Raw genomic sequence first — 22,018 nt, 5'->3', positions numbered from 1 at the left:
GGTAGCGAGCAGGGTTGAACACGCGTGTGGTGTGAACGGTTGCCGGGTCCATGAGTTCACTGTGTGTTGACGGGCGGCGCTTGGAGATCATGTGGTCTGCAAGCACCGTCACCGCTGCCATCACCAACCCGGCAATATGCACCCTGGGGGCTCCCGTGTCAGCCTCCCGGGTGCGACCCGCCTCTGGCGGTCTAAAGGGGATGCTTTAAAACAAATATGTAATATGTATGTCTCGGGTGTATACAACATATGGCTCTGCAGGGTGTGCTGAGATGTGTAGTTCCACAGCAGCTGGAGCAGTGGCAAACAAAGGATTTCTAGAGGAGGATTTCCAAATGCAGCCCACAATCTCCTAATCTGCGGAACATTGGCGCAAGTGCAGGAGTTTGGGAGAGTAGTAGAAGAACCTAGTAACGATCGTGGATATTTATGAAAACATTGGTCTTTTTATACACTGGATACTAAATAGAATACAGTATTAATATTTAACACAATAGTGCAGGCTGTAGCAAACATACAGTATTTAAATAATACATAAAAACACAAACATAATAAAACCAGTTATTATGCACTTTCTAAGCACACATTCTCCCACCTCATGTTAGGGCTCCTATCTCCTCTTCCTGGTAGTTACTCTCTGGTCCAGTGCACTTATTGAGGGCACAGAGCCACACACGGCAAACTAGGTAGAAGAAGCTGCTACCACTCGGCATATGCAGCAGCTTTGCTCTGCGTCTTACACTGCATGATGTGGCAGCAACTCTAGTAATCATATTATATGCTACAGTTGTCATAATTTGAGCCACTGGCCAAGAGGAGGGGGGTTTCTGGGCAACCGGAAACCTCCCCCTGCGTTTGCCTATGTGGGGGCCAAATGTTGAATACCTCTGGTATACAGATATATGTGTAATGTAATTTGTGTGTCTATTTGTGTTGCTGCTGCTTGCTTTGTCTCCCTATTGGTTACTGCAGAATATTTTGTTCAATTCTAAATAAAAAGGTAATGACCATGGTTCCATTCGGAATGTCATGATTGCCGATAAGACAATAGCAGTGTTTTGGAGCTAGCCATGTAATGTTAGTGGCTCTTTCCAAAGTTACGTAGCATTGGAGGATAAATCACTGTATGGCCACCAATAGTTGATCTCTAGCACCAGGTTATAAAGGATGGTGGAAATCTGCACTGATGCTGATGACCGCTACTTGCATAAGAGAATAGAGAGGGGTCTTTCAGCTGCATAGATGCTTGAAACTCCAAATATTAGCATGTGTTTCCGTTGCTGCCCAGTTACAACCACTCGGCCGCAAGCGAAGTTTCCGTTGAGATGCGTAATTTGAATCGACTGTGGTTTGCTCACAGCTGTGAATGTTCGGATACTGTATGGTGAATGCGCAGTGCAAAACACTGCAAGATCTGTCGGCAAAACCGACGTGCACGCAACTCTAAATAATACCACATTTACAAAGCGTTAAATACCATATTAAACCAAGAACACATATATTCCAAAACTTTTCCACAAAACCATGCTGATTTGCGGGAGGGCAGATTTAAAATGTGCAAAGTGTTTTAGAGCTGGGAAGAGTGTGTCTTAGCTGAAATGTAAATTACAATGTACAAATAAAACTGTCCAGAAGTGGCTATGGTTCAATAGATCTACATTAAGAAGGTCGACATGAAAAATGGTCGACACAGAAAAAGGTTAACACACCAATTTTTTCCCATTTTTTGGTGTCGTTTTTGCTGTCTCAGCACGTGGACCCCCAATTAGGGCAGCGCATCCCCTCGAATGTCTCGCTATGCTTCAGCCAAGGTGCCTCGCTACACTGCCTCTGTGCTCTGCACAGGTTACTATTCCTAGTCGTAGTCCATGTGGATAGTAAAGTATGAAAAAAGTTTAAAGATTTTTTTTTAGCAAAACTTATGTTGACCGTTGGCATGTCGACCATGTGAAGCTATCGACCTTTTGTACTTGTCGACCATAAGTACTGTCATCCTTTCCTAGGTTGACCTTTTGACTATGTTAACCTATTAACTGTCTAACTAGACACTGTAGATCTATGGACAGCATACCCCAGATCGGGTCCACTGGAGCCTGGCACTTTAAGAAACTAATAGTGTGTGCTGGCTCCTCCCCTCTATGCCCCTCCTATCAGACTCAGTTTAGAAAATGTGCCCAAGGAGCCAGATGCATTCTGTTTGTTCTCCAGAGAGTTTTCTTTAATTATTATTTTCAGGCAGCGCTGGTTGGCAACCAGTCTGCCCGCGTCGTGGGACTTAAGGGGGCTACCGAACCAACTTCTTTAGATTTAATGGTTTGTCATCCCAGCTGACAGGACGCTGAGCACCTGAGGTTATGTTCTCACTCTCCCAGAGGGTGAGCCCACGCTGGCATCATGCCGCCATCCCTTAAAGATGCCGAAAACAGACCCAGTGCAGTGAGTGTTACACCGGGGACCCGGTTAGCGGGTCCCCAGTGCATGATGGCATGAGGAATAGTGTTCACCTGGCTCTGGGCCGTCGTGCACACTGACTACCCAGACTGGCAACAGTAAATGGGGGCTATAAAGTCTCGTTTTACACACATAAGGAGAGCCAGTATAAAAACAATGCAGGGACCGCGCCGTTATGGGGGCGGGGCTTCCCGGAGGTCGGGACCAGAAGCCAAATGGTGCCATTTCCTGCTGCTGCTGCTACACAGGCTGCACGAGGACACTGCTCCTCCAGGACCCACTGAATCACCATTGTAAACTGATACCAGGGGGTTATAGTGAGGGGGGGAGCTCATTATCCGTGATTTTACAGCTGTGTGGACAATTACACTCAGAGGTCACCCTATGGGGCGCTGCTCAGTCTGTGGTGTAGTGTGCTGGTTCCCATATCTCTCTGTGTCACTTCATTCTGGGTGGTCTGGGTTAGTGTTCATATCTCACTAATACTTCTGTGTATTTCACACTAATCTGTGCTTTCTGCTCAGGCATGTCTGCTAGTAAATCTGTGTGTACTTTATGCAAGGCTAGGTTTACACCTTCCTCACAGGGGTCACTTATGTGTACCCAATGCTCCATTCCATCATGCAGGCACCAGAGTGGATAGCATCATTTAAAACTATGATTTCCAATATTAATTCAGAGTTGGCTACGGCTAAGCAGGAAAGGCAAACCCTGAAACAAACTATAGACACATTTATGGTGCCTGCTGCCGACCACAGAAAGGCTCTTCAGCCCCCCCTGTTGGTCTCTCACAAACGCACTCTCCCTCAATTTTTAAAATCTGACTCTTTTTCTGAACTACCAGGGCTTGATGAGGGAGAGGCTGAGGTGGACGAGGAGGATTCCTTGTCCCCGGGTGTTGAAGCCCTCATTTATGCCATTAGAGAGGTGCTCAATATCCCTAATAAGGAGGAAGGACAGGCAGAGGAATTGTATTTTAATGTGAAGCCAAAGTCCTCTGCAACCTTTCCGGTTTCTAAAGAATTAGATTCCATGGCTAGGGCAGCATGGATTAATCCTGAAAATAAATTTATTACACCTAAAAGGGTGTTAAATTCGTTCCTTTTCCCTACAGAGGTTAGGAAAGTCTGGGAAACCCCACCGACAGTGGATACCTCTGTGTCCAGGAAGTCACGTAAGATCGTTTTACTTGTACCTGGGGCTGTTTCCCTTAAAGACTCAGCTGATCGCAAAATTGAAAGCACTCTTAAATCAATTCTCTTTTACATCCTATAGCACAGGTTCTCAAACTCGGTACTCAGGACCCCACACAGTGCATGTTTTCTAGGTCTCCTCACAGAATCACAAGTGACCTAATTAGCTCCACCTGCGGACCTTTTAAAATGTGTCAGTGAGTAATCAATACACCTGTGCACTTGCTGGGTTACCTGCAAAACATGCACTGTGTGGGGTCCTGAGGACCGAGTTTGAGAAGCACTGTCCTAGAGGATACTGGGGTCCATTTAGTACCATGGGGTATAGACGGGTCCATTAGGAGTCATGGGCACCTATAAGAATTTGGTAGTGTGGGCTGGCTCCTCCCTCTGTGCCCCTCCTACCAGACTCAGTTTAGAAAATGTGCCCGGAGGAGCCGGTCACGCTTATTGAAGCTGCTGAGTTTACTGCATTTATTTTCTATGTTTGTTAATTTCAGGCACGGCTGGTTGACACCAGCCTGCCTGCTTCATGGTACTTTAGGGAGGGGGGGAGGGGGGAGGGAAATGGCCCAACCTCTTCAAGGGTTAATGGTCCCATTCCCCGCTGACAGGACACTGAGCTCCTGAGGGAACTCTATTCGCAAGCCCCACCACAGCGAGCGTACATTCCCGCAGCACGCCGCCACCCCTAACAGAGCCAGAAGAATGAAGAGTGGTGAGTGCTGAACCGGCGTCTCGGTTAGCGGGGCGCCGGCCATTATGGCGGCATGAGGGTACAAAGACGCAACGGCTTCTAAACGGGGCGGAATGCGTCTCCAGACACAGTACAAAACTGCGTCTCAGTACACAGTACCCAGACTGGCAGCACAGCCTTAAAACGGTTTCTCTCTATTTTAAGCACCGGTTTCCGTAGCCAGTATGAAAAAAGCGGGAAGACCACGTGCCATTGATGGGGCGGGGCTTCACTATGAGAGTATCCAGCAGCTCACCAGCGCCATTTTCCTTCTGCAGTGTACACAGACGCTGACAAGACAGGGACACGCAGCACCTCCGGTGTGACTCCAGATTACCTCAGCGGTAACAGTGGGTCATAGCAGGGGGGGAGCGACTATTAGTGTACTAAGTCCCCTATCAGGGTACTTAGTCTGCGGCTAAGCTTGGCATTAGCGATAATGGCGCGGTGGGGGCTGGCTCCAAACAACTCTGTCTCCCTTAAGGGCTCTTTGTGGGTTAATTGTGCTTAACCTTTTCCTGTGTGTTCTGTCACATTTACATTGTCAGGCAAAGAGTGTGTTTCTTGTACAGCGGAAAATTCCTCTTCACCAGGGGGCTCACTACTGGGTACTCAGGGTTCACAAGCTAGCGGGGCTAAACCGGAGTGGGTTAATTCTCTCAAGGGAATGATTTCCACTCTTTCTACAAAATTGTCCCGCAATGAGAAAGAGACTCAATACTTAAAACAAACTGTGGATGATTTTATGAACAGAGACGCAGTCCCCAAAAAAGCATCTCAGTCCCCTCCCATTTGTCCGCAAAAGCGATCTCTGGCCCATATCCTGTAGTCTGACAGACGCTGATGGGTCAGACTTGGAGGAGGGTGAGGTAGACTTGGAGGGGGGGATGTAGCTCTGTCACAGAGAATAGATGCTCTTATAGAGGCTATCAGAGATGTTCTGCATATTCCTGATAAGGTGTCAGAGGAGAGTGAGGAATCTTATTTTAATGTAAAGAAGTCATCCTCAGTTACTTTTCCTGTGTCAAAGGAATTGAATACCCTGTTTGAAGAACCATGTGTTAATCTTGATAAGAAGTTTCAGATCCATATAAGGTTGCTATCATCTTTTCCTTTTCCTCTGGAGGATAGGAAAAAATGGGAAAATCCACCGATAGTGGATGCATCAGTCTCTAGGCGGTCACGTAAAATTGTATTGCCTGTTCCTGGTGCAGCCACCCTAATAGACACGGCTGGTTGTAAAATTGAGACTACACTCAAATCATTGTACACAGCTGCTGGGGTGGCCCAAAGACCCACTATTGCATGTGCGTGGTTCACTAAAGCCATTGTGAAATGGTCAGGTAGCCTAATTGAGGGGTTAGATTCCTTATCTAGGGGGGATGTTGTCTTACTCCTGCAGCGTATACAGGACTCTGCAAACTTTATGGTGAAAGCCATAAAAGAAATAGGCGTGCTTAACGCATGCACCACTGCTATGGCAGTGTCAGCACGCCGGGGGTTGTGGCTATGCCAGTGGACTGCTGACGCAGACTCCAGGAAAGGCGTGGAAGGCCTACCATTCACAGGAGAGGCCTTGTTTGGAGAGGAACTAGACAAATGGATCTCCACAGCTACTGCGGTTAAGTCTACATATCTTCCTTCCTCAGCCCCTCCCCTCCCCCCCGACCAAGAAGACTTATTCAGCTTCTAAGTTGCAGTCCTTTCTGACGGCCAAGTTCAAGGGAAAATTCAGGGGTGCTTCTACGTCCTTCAACGGCGCAAGAGGTAAACCACGCAAACCCGCAACTGCAGGTGCTCAGGAACAGAGCTCAGGCTCTGCATCCTCAAAGGCTTTAACATGACGGTGGATCGGAATGCGTGGAAGGCTGTCAGGTGGGATCCCAACTACAATTCTTCAGTCAGATCTGGTCAAATTTGTGGCAGGATCCCTGGGTAAAATATCTTATTTCCCAGGGCTATAGACTGGAGTTCCAGAGCTCCCACCTCACAGATTCTTCAAATCAGGCTTGCCAGTTTCACAAGAGGCAAGTATAACTTTACAGCATGCCATCCAAAAACTGGTACAGACTCTACTAAACAAGGGGTACTATTCCAACTTTTTCGTAGTACCAAAGCCAGACAGTTAGGTAAGACCGATTCTGAACCTCAAGTCTATGAACCCATACTTACGAGTGTTCAAATTCAAGATGGAGTCTCTGAGAGTGGTGATCTCAGGTCTGGAGGAGGGGGAATTCCTAGTGTCTCTGGATATCAAGGATGCTTAGCTTCATATTCCGTTCTGGATGCCTCATCAGGCTTATCTACGGTTTGCACTGCAGGACTGTCACTACCAGTTCCAGGCCCTGCCATTTGGTCTTTTCACGGCACCGAGGGTGTTCACCAAGGTGATGGCAGAGATGATGTTTCTACTCCGCAAACAGGGAGTGAACATAATTCCGTACCTGGACAATCTCCTGATAAAAGCGCCATCCAGTGAGAGGTTGCTGGACAGCATTGGTCTCTCAGCCAAACTCCTCCAGGATCACGGGTGGATTCTGAACCTTTCAAAATCTCACCTAGTGCCAACACGGAGGCTCCCATTCCGCGGAATGATACTGGACACGGAGTCCCAAAAGGTGTTCCTTCCGTGGGAAAAGGCATTGTTAATCCAGTCGATGGTTTGGGAGGTCCTGAAGCTAACCCGGGCGTCTGTGCATCTATACATTCGCCTTCTGGGGGAAATGGTGGCCTCTTACGAGGCACTTCAATACGGAAGGTTTCACACAAGATCCTTCCAGCTCAATCTGTTGGACAAATGGTCCGGATCGCATCTTCACATGCACCAGTGGATCCGTCTGTCGCCAAAGACCAGGATCTCCCTTCTGTGGCGGCTACAGTCTTCTCACCTTGTCGCAGGACGGAGGTTCGGAATTCAGAATTGGATTCTGTTAACCACAGACGCAAGCCTCAGAGTTTGGGGAGCAGTCACTCATGGGGTGCAGTTTCAAGGAAGATGGTCAAGTCAGGAAGTCATCCTTCCAATCAACATTCTGGAACTCAGGGCCATATACAACTCCCTTCTGCAGGCCTCAAATCTTCTTCAAGATTGGGCAATTCAGGTCCAGTCGGACAATGCGACGGCAGTAACGTACATAAACCGACAGGGCAATACAAAAAGCAGAGCAGCAATGTCAAAGGTGTCAAGAATTCTCCTCTGGGCAGAAAGAAACGCTGTGGCGTTGTCAGCGGTTTTCATTCCGGGAGTAGACAACTGGGAAGCGGACTTCCTTAGCAGGCACGATGTGCACCCGGGTGAATGGGGTGAATGGGGCCTTCACCCGGAAGTGTTCAGGTGCTTGACAAGTCGATGGGGATATCCACAGATCGACATGATGGCCTCTCGTCTCAACAAGAATTTCAGGCGGTATTGTTCCAGGTCGAGAGACCCACAGGCAGTGGCGGTAGACACCCTGACAACTCCATGGGTCTATCAGATGGTGTACGTGTTTCCTTCACTTCCTCTGATCCCAAGAATTCTAAAATGAATAAAAAGGGAAAAGGTTCAAGCAATACTCATTGCTCCGGACTGGCTAAGAAGGGCGTGGTACGCGGACCTTCTGAAGATGCTCCTCGAAGATCCGTGGCCTCTACCTCTTCGTGAGGATCTTCTGCAACAGGGCCCGTTCGTCTATCAGGACTTACCGCGGCTACGTTTGACGGCATGAAAGTTGAACGGCTGATTCTAGCCATGAGTGGGATCCCTAAAAAGATTACCCCGACTATGATCCAAGCCAGGAAGGGGATAACGTCTAAGCATTGCCATCATATTTGGAAGAAATACGTCTCTTGGTGTGAGAGCAGAAATTATTCTGCGGTGGAATTTCATCTGGGACGATTCCTGCTTTTTCTGCAGGCAGACGTGGATGTGGGCCTGCGTTTGGGCTCCATAAAAGTCCAGATTTCGGCCTTGTCCATTTTCTTTCGGAAGCAATTGTCTTCTCTCCCTGAGGTCCAGACGTTCTTGAAAGGTGTTCTACACATCCAACTTCCCTTTGTGCCTCCCACGGCACCTTGGGATCTCAACGTGGTGTTGCAGTTCCTCCAATCGGACTAGTTTGAACCATTACAGGAGGTGGACGTAAAATATCTTACGTGGAAGACCGTCACACTGTTGGCCTTGGCTTCAGCAAGACGTGTGTCGGAGCTGGGGGCTTTGTCTCACAAAAGTCCCTATTTAATTTTTCATGAGGGCAGAGTTGAATTCAGAACTTGTCAGCAGTTTCTTCCTAAAGTGATGTCCACATTTCACATCAACTAACATATTGTGGTTCCGATTGTCAACGACACCTCTGCTACTTCAAAGTCTTTGGATGTTGTAAGGGCTTTGAAGGTGTATGTGAAAAGAACAGCTCGTTACAGAAAAACAGACTTGCTGTTTGTTCTTTATGATCCCAATAAGATTCTGTGTCCTGCTTCAAAGCAGACAATTGCACGCTGGATCAGACTTACTATCCAGCATTCTTATTCCATGGCAGGTTTGCCATGTCCAAAATCTGTACAGGCCCACTCTACTAGGTCGGTGGCTTCTTCCTGGACGGCTGCCCGGGGTGTCTCAGCTATACAGCTCTGCCGAGCAGCTACTTGGTCAGGTTCGGACACGTTTGCTAAGTTCTACAAATTCGATACTTGGGCCTCTGAGGACCTTCAGTTTGGTCAATCGGTTCTGCAGGAACCTCAGCACTCTCCCACCCGATTTGGGAGCTTTGGTACATGGTACTAAATGGACCCCAGTATCCCCTAGGACGTAAGAGAAAATAGGATTTTAATTACCTACCAGTAAATCCTTTTCTCGTAGTCCGTAGAGGGTACTGGGCGCCCGCCCAGTGCTTCATTCTTCCTGCACTGTTCCTTGGTTAAGTAATGTTGGTTCAGCCGTTGCTGTTCCTGTTTCAAGTTTGGTTAGCTTGGCTTTCCTCTTGTTGTGTGTGTGTGTGTTGGTTTGGAATCTCACCACTGTCCTTCTCTCAAAGTATGTCCGTCTCCTCGGGCACAGTTTCCTAGACTGAGTCTGGTAGGAGGGACAAAGAGGGAGGAGCCAGCCCACACTATCAAATTCTTAAAGTGTCCATGGCTCCTTGTGGACCCGTCTATACCCCATGCTACTAAATAGACCCCAGTATCCTCTACGGACTACGAGAAAAGGATTTGATACTGCAGCAGATGTAGCCCAACGCTTAACCATAGTATGCGGCTGGATTTCTAGAGCCATGGTAAAATGGTCTGATGAAATTTTGAAAGGGTTTCTCACACTACCTCAAGAAGAGATAGTTATATTACTACAACACATCCAGGATGCTGCAAACTTTGAGTGAGGCCGTTAAGGAACTTAGTATCATTATTGGCCGTACCACTGTTATTGCAGTATCGGCTCGTAGAGCCCTGTGTCTGCGTCAATGATCAGCGGATGCTGATTCCAAAAAAGGAGTTGAAAACCTTCCTTTTACAGGTGATGCCTTGTTTGGGGAAGAACTAAACAAGTGGAGTATCTCAGGCAATGACAGGTAAATCTACATATCTGCCGTCTGCTCCGCCACCTGCCAGGCGTCCCTATCCTGGACCCTCCTTTCGGGTGGCCAGATTCAGAGGCCGAGCCAGAGGTTCCTTCAGTGCTGCTAGAGGATCTCGCAGTAAGTCCTGTAAACCAGCTGCTGCTGGACCTGCAGACCAGGCCTCAGGATCCTCTCTCACGAGGCCCTCCACGTGACGGTTGGACCCAGCAGCAAGACGACTTTCAGGTAGGTGCTCTCCTTCAACACTTCGCCCACATATGGGCAGAGTTCTGCTGGGATCCTTGGGTAAGGGACCTCATATCCCAAGGATACCGGCTGGAATTCCGGGAACTCCCTCCTCTCAGATTCTTCAGGTCAGGCTTACCAGCTTCACAGGACGCCAGGGTTTCCTTACAACAGGCAGTGCAAAACTGCTTTCTACAGGAGTTACTGTTCCAGTGCCACCTCAACTGCACACACACGGGTTTTACTCAAGTCTCCTTGTGGTTCCGAAGCCGGACGGCTCGGTAAGACCGATCTTGAATCTCAAATCTCTGAACCCGTATCTTCGGGTGTTCAAATTCAAGATGGAATCTCTAAGAGCAGTGATAGTGAATCTGGAGGAGGGGGAGTTTCTGGTGTCCCTGGATATAAAGGACGCATACCTGCAGATCCCAATTTGTCCCCCTCATCAAGCGTTCCTCAGGTTTGCGATTCTGGACCAGCATTACCAGTTTCAGGCCTTACCCTTCGGTCTCTCCACAGCGCCAAGGGTATTCACAAAGGTTATGGCAGAAATGATGCTACAACCGCGCATGTGGGGTGTACAAATAATTCTGTACCTGGACGATCTGATAAAGGCAGTGTCCAGGGAACAGCTTCTGCACAGCATCGACTTGACTACTCGTTTGCTTACGGAGCATGGATGGATTCTCAATTTCTACAAATCTCACTTGGAATCGTCTCAGAGAATTCAGTTCCTGGGGATGATCCTGGATACGGTGTCTTAGAAGGTTTTACCTTCCCAGGGACAAGGCCTTGACTATTCAGTCTATGGTCTGGATGGTGCTGAAACCTCGTGTGGTCTCGATTCCACCTTTGTATCCGCTTGCTGGGCAAGGTGGTGGCCTCCTATGAGGCAATACAGTACAGTAGGTTCCATGCGTGACCGTTTCAACTGGATTTGTTGGACAAATGGTCGTGATCTCAACTGCACATGCATCAGCATATAACCCTGTCACCAAAAGCACGAATATCCCTATATGGTGGCTTCAAGTTTCCCATCTGATGGAGGGTCGGAGTTTTAACACCCTATCATGAATGCTGTTGGTAACCGATACCAGCCTCCGGGGTAGGAAGGCTGGGACTCAAGGGGCGCAGTTCCAGGGGACGTGGTCCTTTCAGGAATCTGCTTTTCCAGTCAACATCCTGGAACTCGGGGCGATTTACAACGCACTCATACAGGCCTCATCCCTCCTTCGGAATCAGACCATCCAGGTGCAGTCGGACAACACCACGGTGGTGGAGTACATCCAGAAGCAGGGCCGCAATGCGAGAGGTGTCAAGAATACTCCTCTAGGCGGAAGGCAACACGAGCCATCTCGGCCACTTACATTCCTGGAGTGGACAACTGGGAAGCGGACTTCCTAAGCAGGCATGACCTCCATCTGGGGGCATAAGACCTCCACTTTCAGGTGTTTCAACAACTCGTTCACCGGTGGAGTTGTCCACAGATAGACCTGATGGCTTCTCATCTCAACAAGAAGCTCCGTCGTTACTGCTCCAGAACGAGGGACCCGCAGGCGGTTGCGGTAGGCGCCATGGACTTCGTTTACCTGTTTCCTCCGATTCCTTTAATCCCAAGAGTTCTGAAAAGACTCAAAAATGAAAGGGTTCAGGCAGTTCTCATTGCCCCGGATTGGCCTCGGTGGGCCTGATATGCGGACCTCCTGACCCTGTCGTTGGAGGAACCTTGGCCACTGCCGCTTCTCTAGGACCTTCTTCAACAAGGACCCTTCGTCTATCCAGACTTACAGCGGCTACGTTTGACGGCCTGGAGGTTGAGAGGAAAATTTTAACCAGGAAGGGTCTTCCATCTAAGGTAGTTTCCACTATGGTTCAGGCACATAAGGTAGTTACCTCCAAACATTATCACTGTATTTAGAAGAAGTATGTTTGTTGGTGTAAGGGTCGAAAATGTTCTCCTATGGAATTCCGTCTGGGCCGGTTTCTGCTGTTCCTGCAAGCAGGAGTGGATACGGGCTTACGATTAGGCTCCATCAAGGTTAAGATCTCGCCCCTCTCTATCTTCTTTCAGAAACAACTAGCGGTACTTCCTGAAGTACAGGCTTTTTTAAGGGGGTGTTGCATATTCAGCCACCATTTGTTCCTCCCACTGCTCCATGGGACCTCAATGTGGTGTTGACCTTTCTCCAGTTGGATTGGTTTGAACCCTTGCAGAGGGTTGTCTTGAAATACCTGACGTGGAAGACGGTTATGTTACTGGCCTTGGCCGCTGCCAGGCGTGTTTTCGAAATTGGGGGCCTTTTCCTGTAAGATCCCTTACTTGGTGTTTCACGAGGATAAGGCGGAGCTCCGAACTTGGCCACAGTTTTTGCCAAAAGTGGTATCGGCCTTTCATGTAAATCAGCCTATTGTGGTTCCAGTCTTATCAAACACTTCAGTTGCTCCAAAGTCCCTAGGTGTTGTGAGGGCTTTGAGGATTTACATCAAAAGGACAACTCGTCACAGGAAGTCTGACTCGCTTTTCGTCCTTTATGATGTTAAGACAATTGGTCATCCTGCCTCCAAACAGTCCATTGCTCGTTGGCTCAAATTGACTATCAAACAAGCCTACACTTCGGCGGCTCTGCCGCTGCCGAGTTCTGTTCAGGCCCACTCCACAAGGTCGGTGGGTTTTTCCTGGGCGGGGCCTGGCATTACAGTTGTGCCATGCAGCAACTTGTTCAGGTGTGAACACCTTAGTTAAATTCTACAGGTTTGACACCTTGGCCAAAGATGACCTTCACTTTGGTCAGGCGGTTTTGCAGGGGTCTCAGCACTCTCCCACCTGTTCTGGGAGCTTTGGACGTCCCCATGGTAATCTAGTATTCTCCAGTGTCCACTGGATGTAAGAGAAAATAGGAATTTAATTCCTACCGGTAGTTCCTTTTTTTTGTAGTCCATAGTGGATACTGGGCGCCCGCCTCAGTGCTTCGTTTCTGCTTACTTGGTTGTACGGGTTATGGTTGGGTTTGCTGTTGCTTTCCCTGTTCCATGTTTGATTAGCGTTGCTATCCTTCTATAGTTAGTGTTGCTTTCCTCTGTTCTGGTTAGCTCTGCTATTCTATTGTTTGTGTGTTGGTTCGTTACCTCACCGCTTTTGTGTTATATACCTCTCTCAAAGTATGTCCATCTCCTAGGGTGCAGTTTCCTAGACCGAGTCTGATAGGAGGGGCATAGAGTGGAGGAGCCAGCACACACTATTCGTTTCTTAAAGTGCCAGGCTCCAGTGGACCCGATCTATACCCCATGGTAATCTAGTATTCCCAGTATCCACTACGGACTACAAGAAAAGCAATTACTGGTAGGTATTTAAAATTCCTATTTTATTTGCTGTGTTTCTTACTCTGAATCAGCCCCTGTATATATTCTGGTTTATTGTCTCTTTCTTTTCACGTATATATTCACATATGACACAGCTCTCCAAGATGCCCAGGTTAAAGATCACAAGAAAGAAGATGTTAAACACGAGAGCCATCAAAAAAAAACTTGATACACATTTAAAGAAAACATCTGTACAGGTTGTATGTTTTTTAATTCAATTTCATAATTTTATCTAATTTTGCAACATTGGGGGTCATTCCGAGTTGATCGTAGCTGTGCTAAATTTACAGCTACGATCATCTTCCCCGATATGCGGGGGGACGCCCAGCACAGGGCTAGTCCGCCCCGCATGTCAGTGCCGCCCCCCCCCCCCCCTTCCCTGCACAAATACAAAAGCATTGCACAGCGGCGATGCTTTTGTATTTGTGGAGTAACTTCCGGCAGGCCGGGAGTTGATTGTTGCTGCCACTAGCCGCAGCGGCTGCGTGAGACGCATGCAGCCGCCGCGGCCCGCCCTCCCAATGGTCAGGCCACGCCTGCGTTGGCCGCACCGCGCCGCCGTCCAGCCCCCTCCCACCCTGTGACCGCCTCTGCCTGTCAATCAGGCAGAGGCGATCGCTACTGAACGACGGCCTTCGGCCATCCGGCGCACTGCGGCGCATGCGCAATTCCGACCCGATTGCTGCGCTTCGACAAACTGCAGCAAGCGATCGGGTCGGAATGGCCCCCCCATTACTTTTTATAAAAGTGGGTACACTTGTCGATGATGGCAGGGGGGGGGAGCGGGGCCCATGTTGCATTTGGCAGCATTGCTTTTGCAAGCGATGTCGCACAAAGGAGTGCGTATCGTCGACATAGTGCATACACACTGGACGATATCGTGAACGATGTGTCCGAATCGGGTACATTGTACGGATATCGTCCTAGTGTGTAGGCACCTTAAGATGAGTCAGTAATCTAGATTAGATATATGCACTGCTTTGCCTATCGTGTAGTAACATCTTTTGTTCATACACAGTACTGTGCAAAAGTTTTAGGCAGTTGTGGAAGAAACGTAAGAATGCTTTCAAAATTAGAAGTGATAATTGTTAATTTTTATCAGTGAACAAAATGCAATGTAAAGGAACAGAAGAGAAGTCTAAATCAAATCTGTGGGGCAGATTTATTAAACTCGGTGAAGTGATAAAGTGGAAGGTGATGAAGCACCAGCCAGTCAGCTCCTAACTGTCCTTTTTCAAACCCAGCCTGTGACATGGCAGTAAGGATCTGATTGGCTGGTCCTTTATCACCTTCCACTTTATCATATCACCGAGCTTAATAAATCTGCCCCAATATTTGGTGTGATCACCTAAGAAATGCTGAGAAATACAGGAGGGTACTTATCCATCATGCAATACCATCAGGAAGGCGTCTGATTGGCTCTAAATTTATTCTGCAGGGACAACAACCCTAAACATACAGCCAATGGGCCTAATTCAGACCTGATTTGCAGAGGGCTGCGATCAGATAGCCGCCTTCCAAAGAGAGTGAAAACCCACCCCGTGCAAGTGTGGGAATGCATGTGTATGCCGCAGGAAACTTTGCCAGACAGCGAACATCTGAAAATCCGTTTGCAACTCGCTCTCCATCTAATGATTTTTCCAGTCTGTGTGTATCCCAGGACTTACTCCTACAGTCTGATAAAATTAGGCTGTTCAGGCCAGAGCTGACGTCACACACCCTCACAGAAAATGCTTGGGAACGCCTGCATTTTTCCAGACACTCACAGAAAATGGCCAGTTACCCCCAAATGTCTGCTTCCTTTCAATCACCTTGCGTACGCCTAGCGATTGAAATTTTCGCACCATTCTTTCGCTGTTTGGTGCCGCGCCCGCACATTGGGGTGCATGCGCAGTCATTCGATAGTCGTCCGCTGTGCAATTTCGCACAACAGCGGTCAGGTCTGAATCGGACCCAATGTCATTAAGAACTATCTTCAGCGTAAAGAAGAATAAGGAGTCCTGGAAGTGATGATATGGCTCCCACAGAGCCCTGATCTCAACAATATCGAGTCTGTCTGGGTTACATGAGCAGACAGAAGGATTTGAGCAAGCCTACATCCACAGCAGATCTGTGGCAAGTTCTCCAAGATGTCTGGAACAACCTCCCTGCCGAGTTCTTTCAAAAACTGTGTGCAAGTGTACCTAGAAGAATTGATACTGATTTAAAGGCAAAGGTTGGTCACACCAAATTATTGATTTGATTTAGGTCTCTCTTCTGTTCATTCACTTTGCATTTTGTTAATTTATAAAATTAACTATTAACACTTCTGTTTTGGAAAGCATTATTACGTTGCAGCATTTCTTCCACAACTGCCTAAAACCTTGGCACAGTACTGTATATTATATAATTCTGTTAGCCTGTCCGTCTCGGACATGTGCACTGGCCTTGGCAGCTTAGATATGGTGGATATTGCGTAACATTGTCCAATTTCCGATGCTGCGGCCGATGGTCGCGATGTTGATCCATTACTGCGTCTTCGGACACATAAGCTTAGTCTGCTATCCACTAGAATATTACTGGGTAACACTTTTCAGGGATACTTACAGTTATCTTTGTCTTTTGCTTTTAAAAAAATAAATAAATAGGACACCTTAATTAAAGTCCTTGCTAAGAGGTGTAGCGTTACATAATGTGTTTTCCTATGCTCGTATATGGATTTTCTTTTTTACTTTAGATGAACAGCTAAACAACTGTCTTTTATTTTGAGGTCCCACCAGTAAGGCTGGACGTAGGCCCCTAAATTAAACTCCAGTACTCAGCAGACCCATGCTATATTTCTGTTCATACCTGTATTTCTTCAATTATTGGCATATTGTAAAGTGTGATAGCTGGTTTATCAGAAAAGGAAAATCCACTGTATAAACATTAAAGAAATGTAGACAATGTAATATTAGGCTATAAAGCTTTGTTTGTTAAGCAAAGTGATAAAGTACAAATATTTTACTTTTTTTTTTATTTTTATTTTTTTTATATAATTTATTAAGACTACAACAGAGTTCGAGCACATTGCTGTATATTTTACAAAGGAAGAATGGAGATATTTAGAAGAAGGACAGAGAGAGCTCTATCGACAAGTAATGATGGATAATTACCAAACCATCTGCACTTTAGGTAGGTTTCCTGGCTGGGAAAATCCTGAAAATCTATGTTTAAACAAACCTGAATAAATACATACCAAAATGAAACCCCAACAATATGGTTTCTTTGTGCTAATAGACTTCCTCAGTTACATAATTGAATTAACTTAAGCGGGCATTACACCCGATTCCCCGTTCTACAGATACGCGATCCGATTCACCGATCTGCAGCCATCAATAACCGTCGGATTCAAAGGATACAGACTCGCCTATCATGATCATTTTTTGTCCGGGATCATAAAGACTGGGAAATCCAACATGTCGGATTTCTCCGATCACCGACCTTGGCGTCAACAGGATGCGGAATTGCCCTGACAACGTATAGATGTACGAGTCCCAAACCATTACTGAAAGTTTAACACTGTTGATTTTCCTGCTGAGTTAAAATGAAATCTCAACCATGGACTCCAAAAAAAAAACCTCACACAATAAACGGTAGTCTCATAAGAATAAGACAGCACTCTTTCAAGAGTTTATATTTTTTTTAAAGGCAATCCTTTTATAATTATGTAGCAAGTATATTCAGGAGGTGCTTTGTGACATAAACTAACATTAGTTTTTAATTGGCCTATTACATACAGCATTTTAACCACACGACTGGCTAATATATATATATAAGTACCCCTCAATACCCCAAACAGTGCCACTGTATCTGTGTATAATACCCCCTCCTGCACTTGCCCTTCCCCCATCTCCATCACACAGAGTGATATGGAGTGTAGATAAGGAGGGAGCCGAGTATGGGATGCAGTCATGTCGGAGAATGCCCAGCTGTCTGGGGCTGCATTCCGTGCAACCATGCCACGTAACGATTTTGCTATGCTTCCGGGTATAGATGCAGGTGTCTATTGTGCACCGCACATGTGTCAGTAGGGAGCATGCAGAACAGTACCCTGTAGTTAAATATGTGCTAATGCCACCTGAAGACTGAGCTACAGTGTCCAGCATGACTAATCTCGCATTATAGTAGGCCCCATAGAAGCCTATGGGAGTTGCTTGTGTCAGCTTAAATGGGGGACCACAGCTGATGTCTCAGATATCTACTTCAGTCACCCCCTAGATACATTCTGAGGATTCTCTAAATTCGTGTACAGATGGAGCCACGCTAGTCTGTGACTAGGCACGCCCACCTGCAAGTGTCTCCGTCTGGACGGGTGCGTGCCCGGACGGAGGCGCTCCCCATTCACTTGAATGGAGAGTGCCTCCGTCCAGCCCGCCCGGACAGAGATGCTTACTAGTGTTCCCCCTAGGAATTTTTCAGGGCAGGGCGCTGGTCTGTGGGGGCACTTGCGCACGCGTCTGAAAACGGGGCGCGGGCGGCGGCGTCACTAAAGGGGACGTGGGCAGCTGGCAGCGTCACTAAAGGCGGCTGGCGGCGTCACTAAAAGAGGCGTGCCTAGCACCTACAGAGGTACTGGGCTTCCCCCAAGCGCTCTCCCGTAGTGTGAATGGGTGCTATGCGTATGCGCATGCGCACGGCATCTATACACGCTGGGAGAGCAGGAAGCGGGCAGGCTGTTTAGCAGGGTGCCGCAGAAAGGGCAGGGCGGGTTTTGCCTTAATAAAATCGGGCAGGGCGCGGCACCCTGCTAAAACAGCCTACAGTGAACACTACTTACAATCGGAAGCGTCTATGTGCGTGACTAAGCGGACGGATGGCTTAGTCATGCTGGGACTAGGCAGGCAAAGAGAAGGAAGGCTCCATCTGTAAATCTCCAAATACTGTATGTTGTGGTTTCTTTTTTTTGCTGGATACCCACACATTTTCTATGACCAATAGTCACCTACTGTAACATTTATCTGCCAGAACAAAAAGCACTGCCTTAGGGAACTTTTATTAGCATAAATCAGAAATCAATTCCCCTCTTTGGAGTGGAGCAGATAAAAAGTTTCTAAAGGGGGGGTACTCACGGGAGAGATGTGTGCTGAGCGATCTTAACACAGACCGCTCAGCACACATCTCTCACCCCGCTCAGCACAGCGCGATGTGCTGAGCGAGGGGGAAAGCCGACGGGGGGCCGCTCACTTCACACAACGGTGAAGTGAGCGACCCGCTAGATTGAGCCTGCATGCAGCTCAATCTAGCACCGGCGATAGCGATGTGCGGGGCCGCGCATCGCTATCGCTGGAGGGCATACACACGGCAGATCCGTGCTTAAAATCTAAGCAATCTAGCAAGATTGCTTAGATTTTAAGCACGGATCTCTCCGTGTGTACCCCCCTTAACAGTCATTTAAACAACACAACTGTCATTTAGTAAAGTCAAAATATCTGGTAGATTCATTCTGATCACATTCTCAAATCAGCAGATTGTTTGACGTGATGAAATGCAAAGTAAAATAATTTGATAGATATTTGTGTTTATTGGTGGTTTGCAGTTTCAGAGCTAAGTGTATTTATTTATAATTAATATAAAATTGAAGCTTTGTTATAGTCTTGAGAAAACAATTGTATATCTTTTGTTATTTCTCTAACATGCTTTTACAGGGTACCAGAGTAAAAAGCCCAAGTTAATATCACACATTGAGCAAGGCATAGACCCATGTTTAACAGATGTGAGTAAACAGGCCAAGACGCTGGGTAAGTTTTTTTTTTTTTTTTTTACTTTTAACCTAAAACAGTAATAACTTTATTTTTCTATTATATTAGAATTTATTATGTAAGGAGAATTCTTCCTTATTAAATAAGTTTGATTACTGTATATTGGTAGTCATTCCGAGTTGATCGCTAGCTGCAGTCGTTTGCTGTGCAGCGTTGAGGCAAAAAAACGGCACTTCTGCGCATATGTATGCGGCGCAATGCGCATGCGCGTCGCACTATTACAACGAGCGATGTACTTTCACACAGGGTCTAGCAATGCTTTTCAGTCGCACAGCTGGCCGCAGAGTGATTGACAGGAAGTGGGCGTTTCTGGGTGTCAACTGACCGTTTTCAGGGAGTGTCCGGAAAAACGCAGGCGTGCCAGGAAAAACGCAGACGTGGCTGGGCGAACGCAGGGCGTGTTTGTGACATCAAAACAGGAACTGAGCAGTCTGAAGTGATCGCAAGCGCTGAGTAGGTTTTGAGCTACTCTAAAACTGCACAAAAAAACTTTGTAGCCGCTCTGCGATCCTTTCGTTCGCACTTCTGCTAATCTAAAATACACTCCCAGTGGGCGGCGGCATAGCGTTTGCACGGCTGCTAAAAACTGCTAGCGAGCGATCAACTCGGAATGACCACCATTGTCTTATTTGTATGTAACAGTTAAAAGTACAGATTTAAGGATACATGTATCGCGCTGTGGGTTTTCAAAACTGGCACTTATTTATTTTTTAACAGTTTCTTATATAGCGCAGCATATTCCGTTGCACTTTACAATTTGAACAACAGTAATAGAACAAAACTGGGTAAAAACAGACAGACCCTGAGATAGGAAAGCCTTGTTCGCAAGCTTACAATCTGTAGGGAACATTGGTACACAAAGATAGGTGCTACCTATTGCATAATGGTCCACCAGATTGCAAAGGGTCTTAATGTGCTGCATGATATTGTCACTCAGCAATGTTGGCCAGGGGTCAGGAGGATGTGAAGTGAAGAAAGACAAAATATGTGAGGTTATGTGTGGACTGTACAATGGGGATGCGATTAGATGGGGAGGCATTGAAGGTTATGGTGGTCATTCCGAGTTGATCGCAGCCAGCAACTTTTTGCTGCTGCTGCGATCAACTAGTACACGCCTATGGTGGAGTGTATTTTAGCTTAGCAGGGTTGCGATCGCTTGTGCAGCCCTGCTAGGCTAAAAAAAATTTCAAGCAGATGTAGACTAGCCCTGGACCTACTTACCCTGTGCGACAATCCCTGCGATGCTGGAGCCGGCTCTGACGTCGGACATTCGCCACCGTTCTGCTGGACACACCTGCGTTTTCCTTACCACTCCCCGAAAACGGTCCTCAGCGCTCCGGATCCACCCAGGTAGGCCTTCTTCCTGTCAGTCTTTGCGGTCCGCTCTGCGACTGCTTCCTTCTTTAGTCGTGACGTAACCCGGCAACCCCTCTCCGGGCAACGTCGCGCACTGCGGCCGCCGCGCATGCGCATTCCGCACCCGTTCGCACCGCAGCGATAAACCGCTGTGTGCGAACGGGTAGGAATGACCCCCTATGTTGGTGGCTTAGGCTGAGGGGAAAAGGGGGTTAGTGTTATGGTTGGGGATCAGAGCTAGTCTACTTACCACCTTTTGTGTTGGGATGTAGCTGTTGGTATTTTGACTGGCGCCGGCATCGCGATACCATCCCCCCAATACAGATGGTGACAAGTCTGGGGAGGATAAGTAGATTTGAGCATCATCTGCATACAGATGATACTGAAATCCAAAAGAGCTGATTGGTTTGCCAAGAGATGAGGTATAGATTGAGAAAAGCAGAGGAGCTAAGACTGAGCCTTGTGGTACTCCAACTGAGAGAGGTGGAGTCAGAGAAACAAACACTGAAAGAGCAGTAAGACAGATAGGTTGAAAAGCAAGAAAGGGCTGTGAGAACTGGCATGTTAATTTCAGAGAGAGTTTGGGTCAGAATGTTGTTTTTTCAGAATGGGAGTTATCCCTGCATGTTTAAACAGGCACTTTCAGCAGATTTCCCCTCCATTTTTAACGCTGCAGTGTTGCAAGACATTTTACCCCTTAGAATGAACCATTAGGGCGATTCTTCGTGATGCACGGGACAGCTACACAAATTCAAACGACATCTCCAAAATACCAAGAATTTGGTGGGTCTTAAGTGGAGGCAATCACCGCAATGCCTGTCGGGATCTCGTCGGTCACAGTGCTGCGCCGGAATCCCGACAGGTGGTCCACGACACCCATAGAGGGAGAATAGATCCTGTGTCGAGCGCAGCGAGCCACCGTGCCCGCAACGGGCTTTCTGGTGCTCGCCTCACTACCCGCCATACTGGTGTCTGGGATCCCGCTGTCGGGATCATGACAGCCGGGATCTCGGCCCCTGGTCAAAAGTATGTATTCCGTCTTAAAGTATAGGTTAAGGTATTGCTGCTAAGCAATTACGTTTTCTCACAACACTTTCTTAACAGACCAGTTTAAAAGGAAAACAAATTGAAAAGTGGGTTGCGGAATCTTATGTTCACTTTCTGGAGAATCACCCGTTAGCCAATACATAAACTACATTATTTGTCAAACAGCACACTACTAGCTAGTGAGGACTCTCTTACAGGGATAGACAGACATACAGCTATTCAGAGTATTAGAATCTTCAATAAGCGGCCTTAAAAATAATAATAATAATTGCTAGCATGGATGAGTATTACCTAAATCAGCTATCTGGGTTGAGCAAG

The 22,018-nt window shown here is 47.3% G+C and overlaps 1 protein-coding gene across 1 annotated transcript in view; it reads left to right on the top strand.

Annotated features, from left to right (window-relative positions):
* Positions 1–22,018, top strand: part of LOC134981038 (uncharacterized) — a 56,454-nt gene that overhangs the window by 352 nt on the left and 34,084 nt on the right. The window contains exons 2-4 of the mRNA XM_063948165.1: positions 13,613–13,714; positions 16,544–16,670; positions 19,184–19,276. Of these exons, the coding sequence (XP_063804235.1) occupies positions 13,622–13,714; positions 16,544–16,670; positions 19,184–19,276 (313 nt within the window). The 5' untranslated portion in view covers positions 13,613–13,621. The remainder of the gene's footprint in view (positions 1–13,612; positions 13,715–16,543; positions 16,671–19,183; positions 19,277–22,018) is intronic.

The sequence above is a fragment of the Pseudophryne corroboree genome, chromosome 12 (assembly GCF_028390025.1).
Source record: "Pseudophryne corroboree isolate aPseCor3 chromosome 12, aPseCor3.hap2, whole genome shotgun sequence".
Taxonomy (NCBI): Eukaryota; Metazoa; Chordata; class Amphibia; order Anura; family Myobatrachidae; genus Pseudophryne; species Pseudophryne corroboree.
The sequence above is the reverse complement of the archived record's forward strand: the minus strand, read 5'-3'. Positions and strand labels throughout refer to the sequence as shown.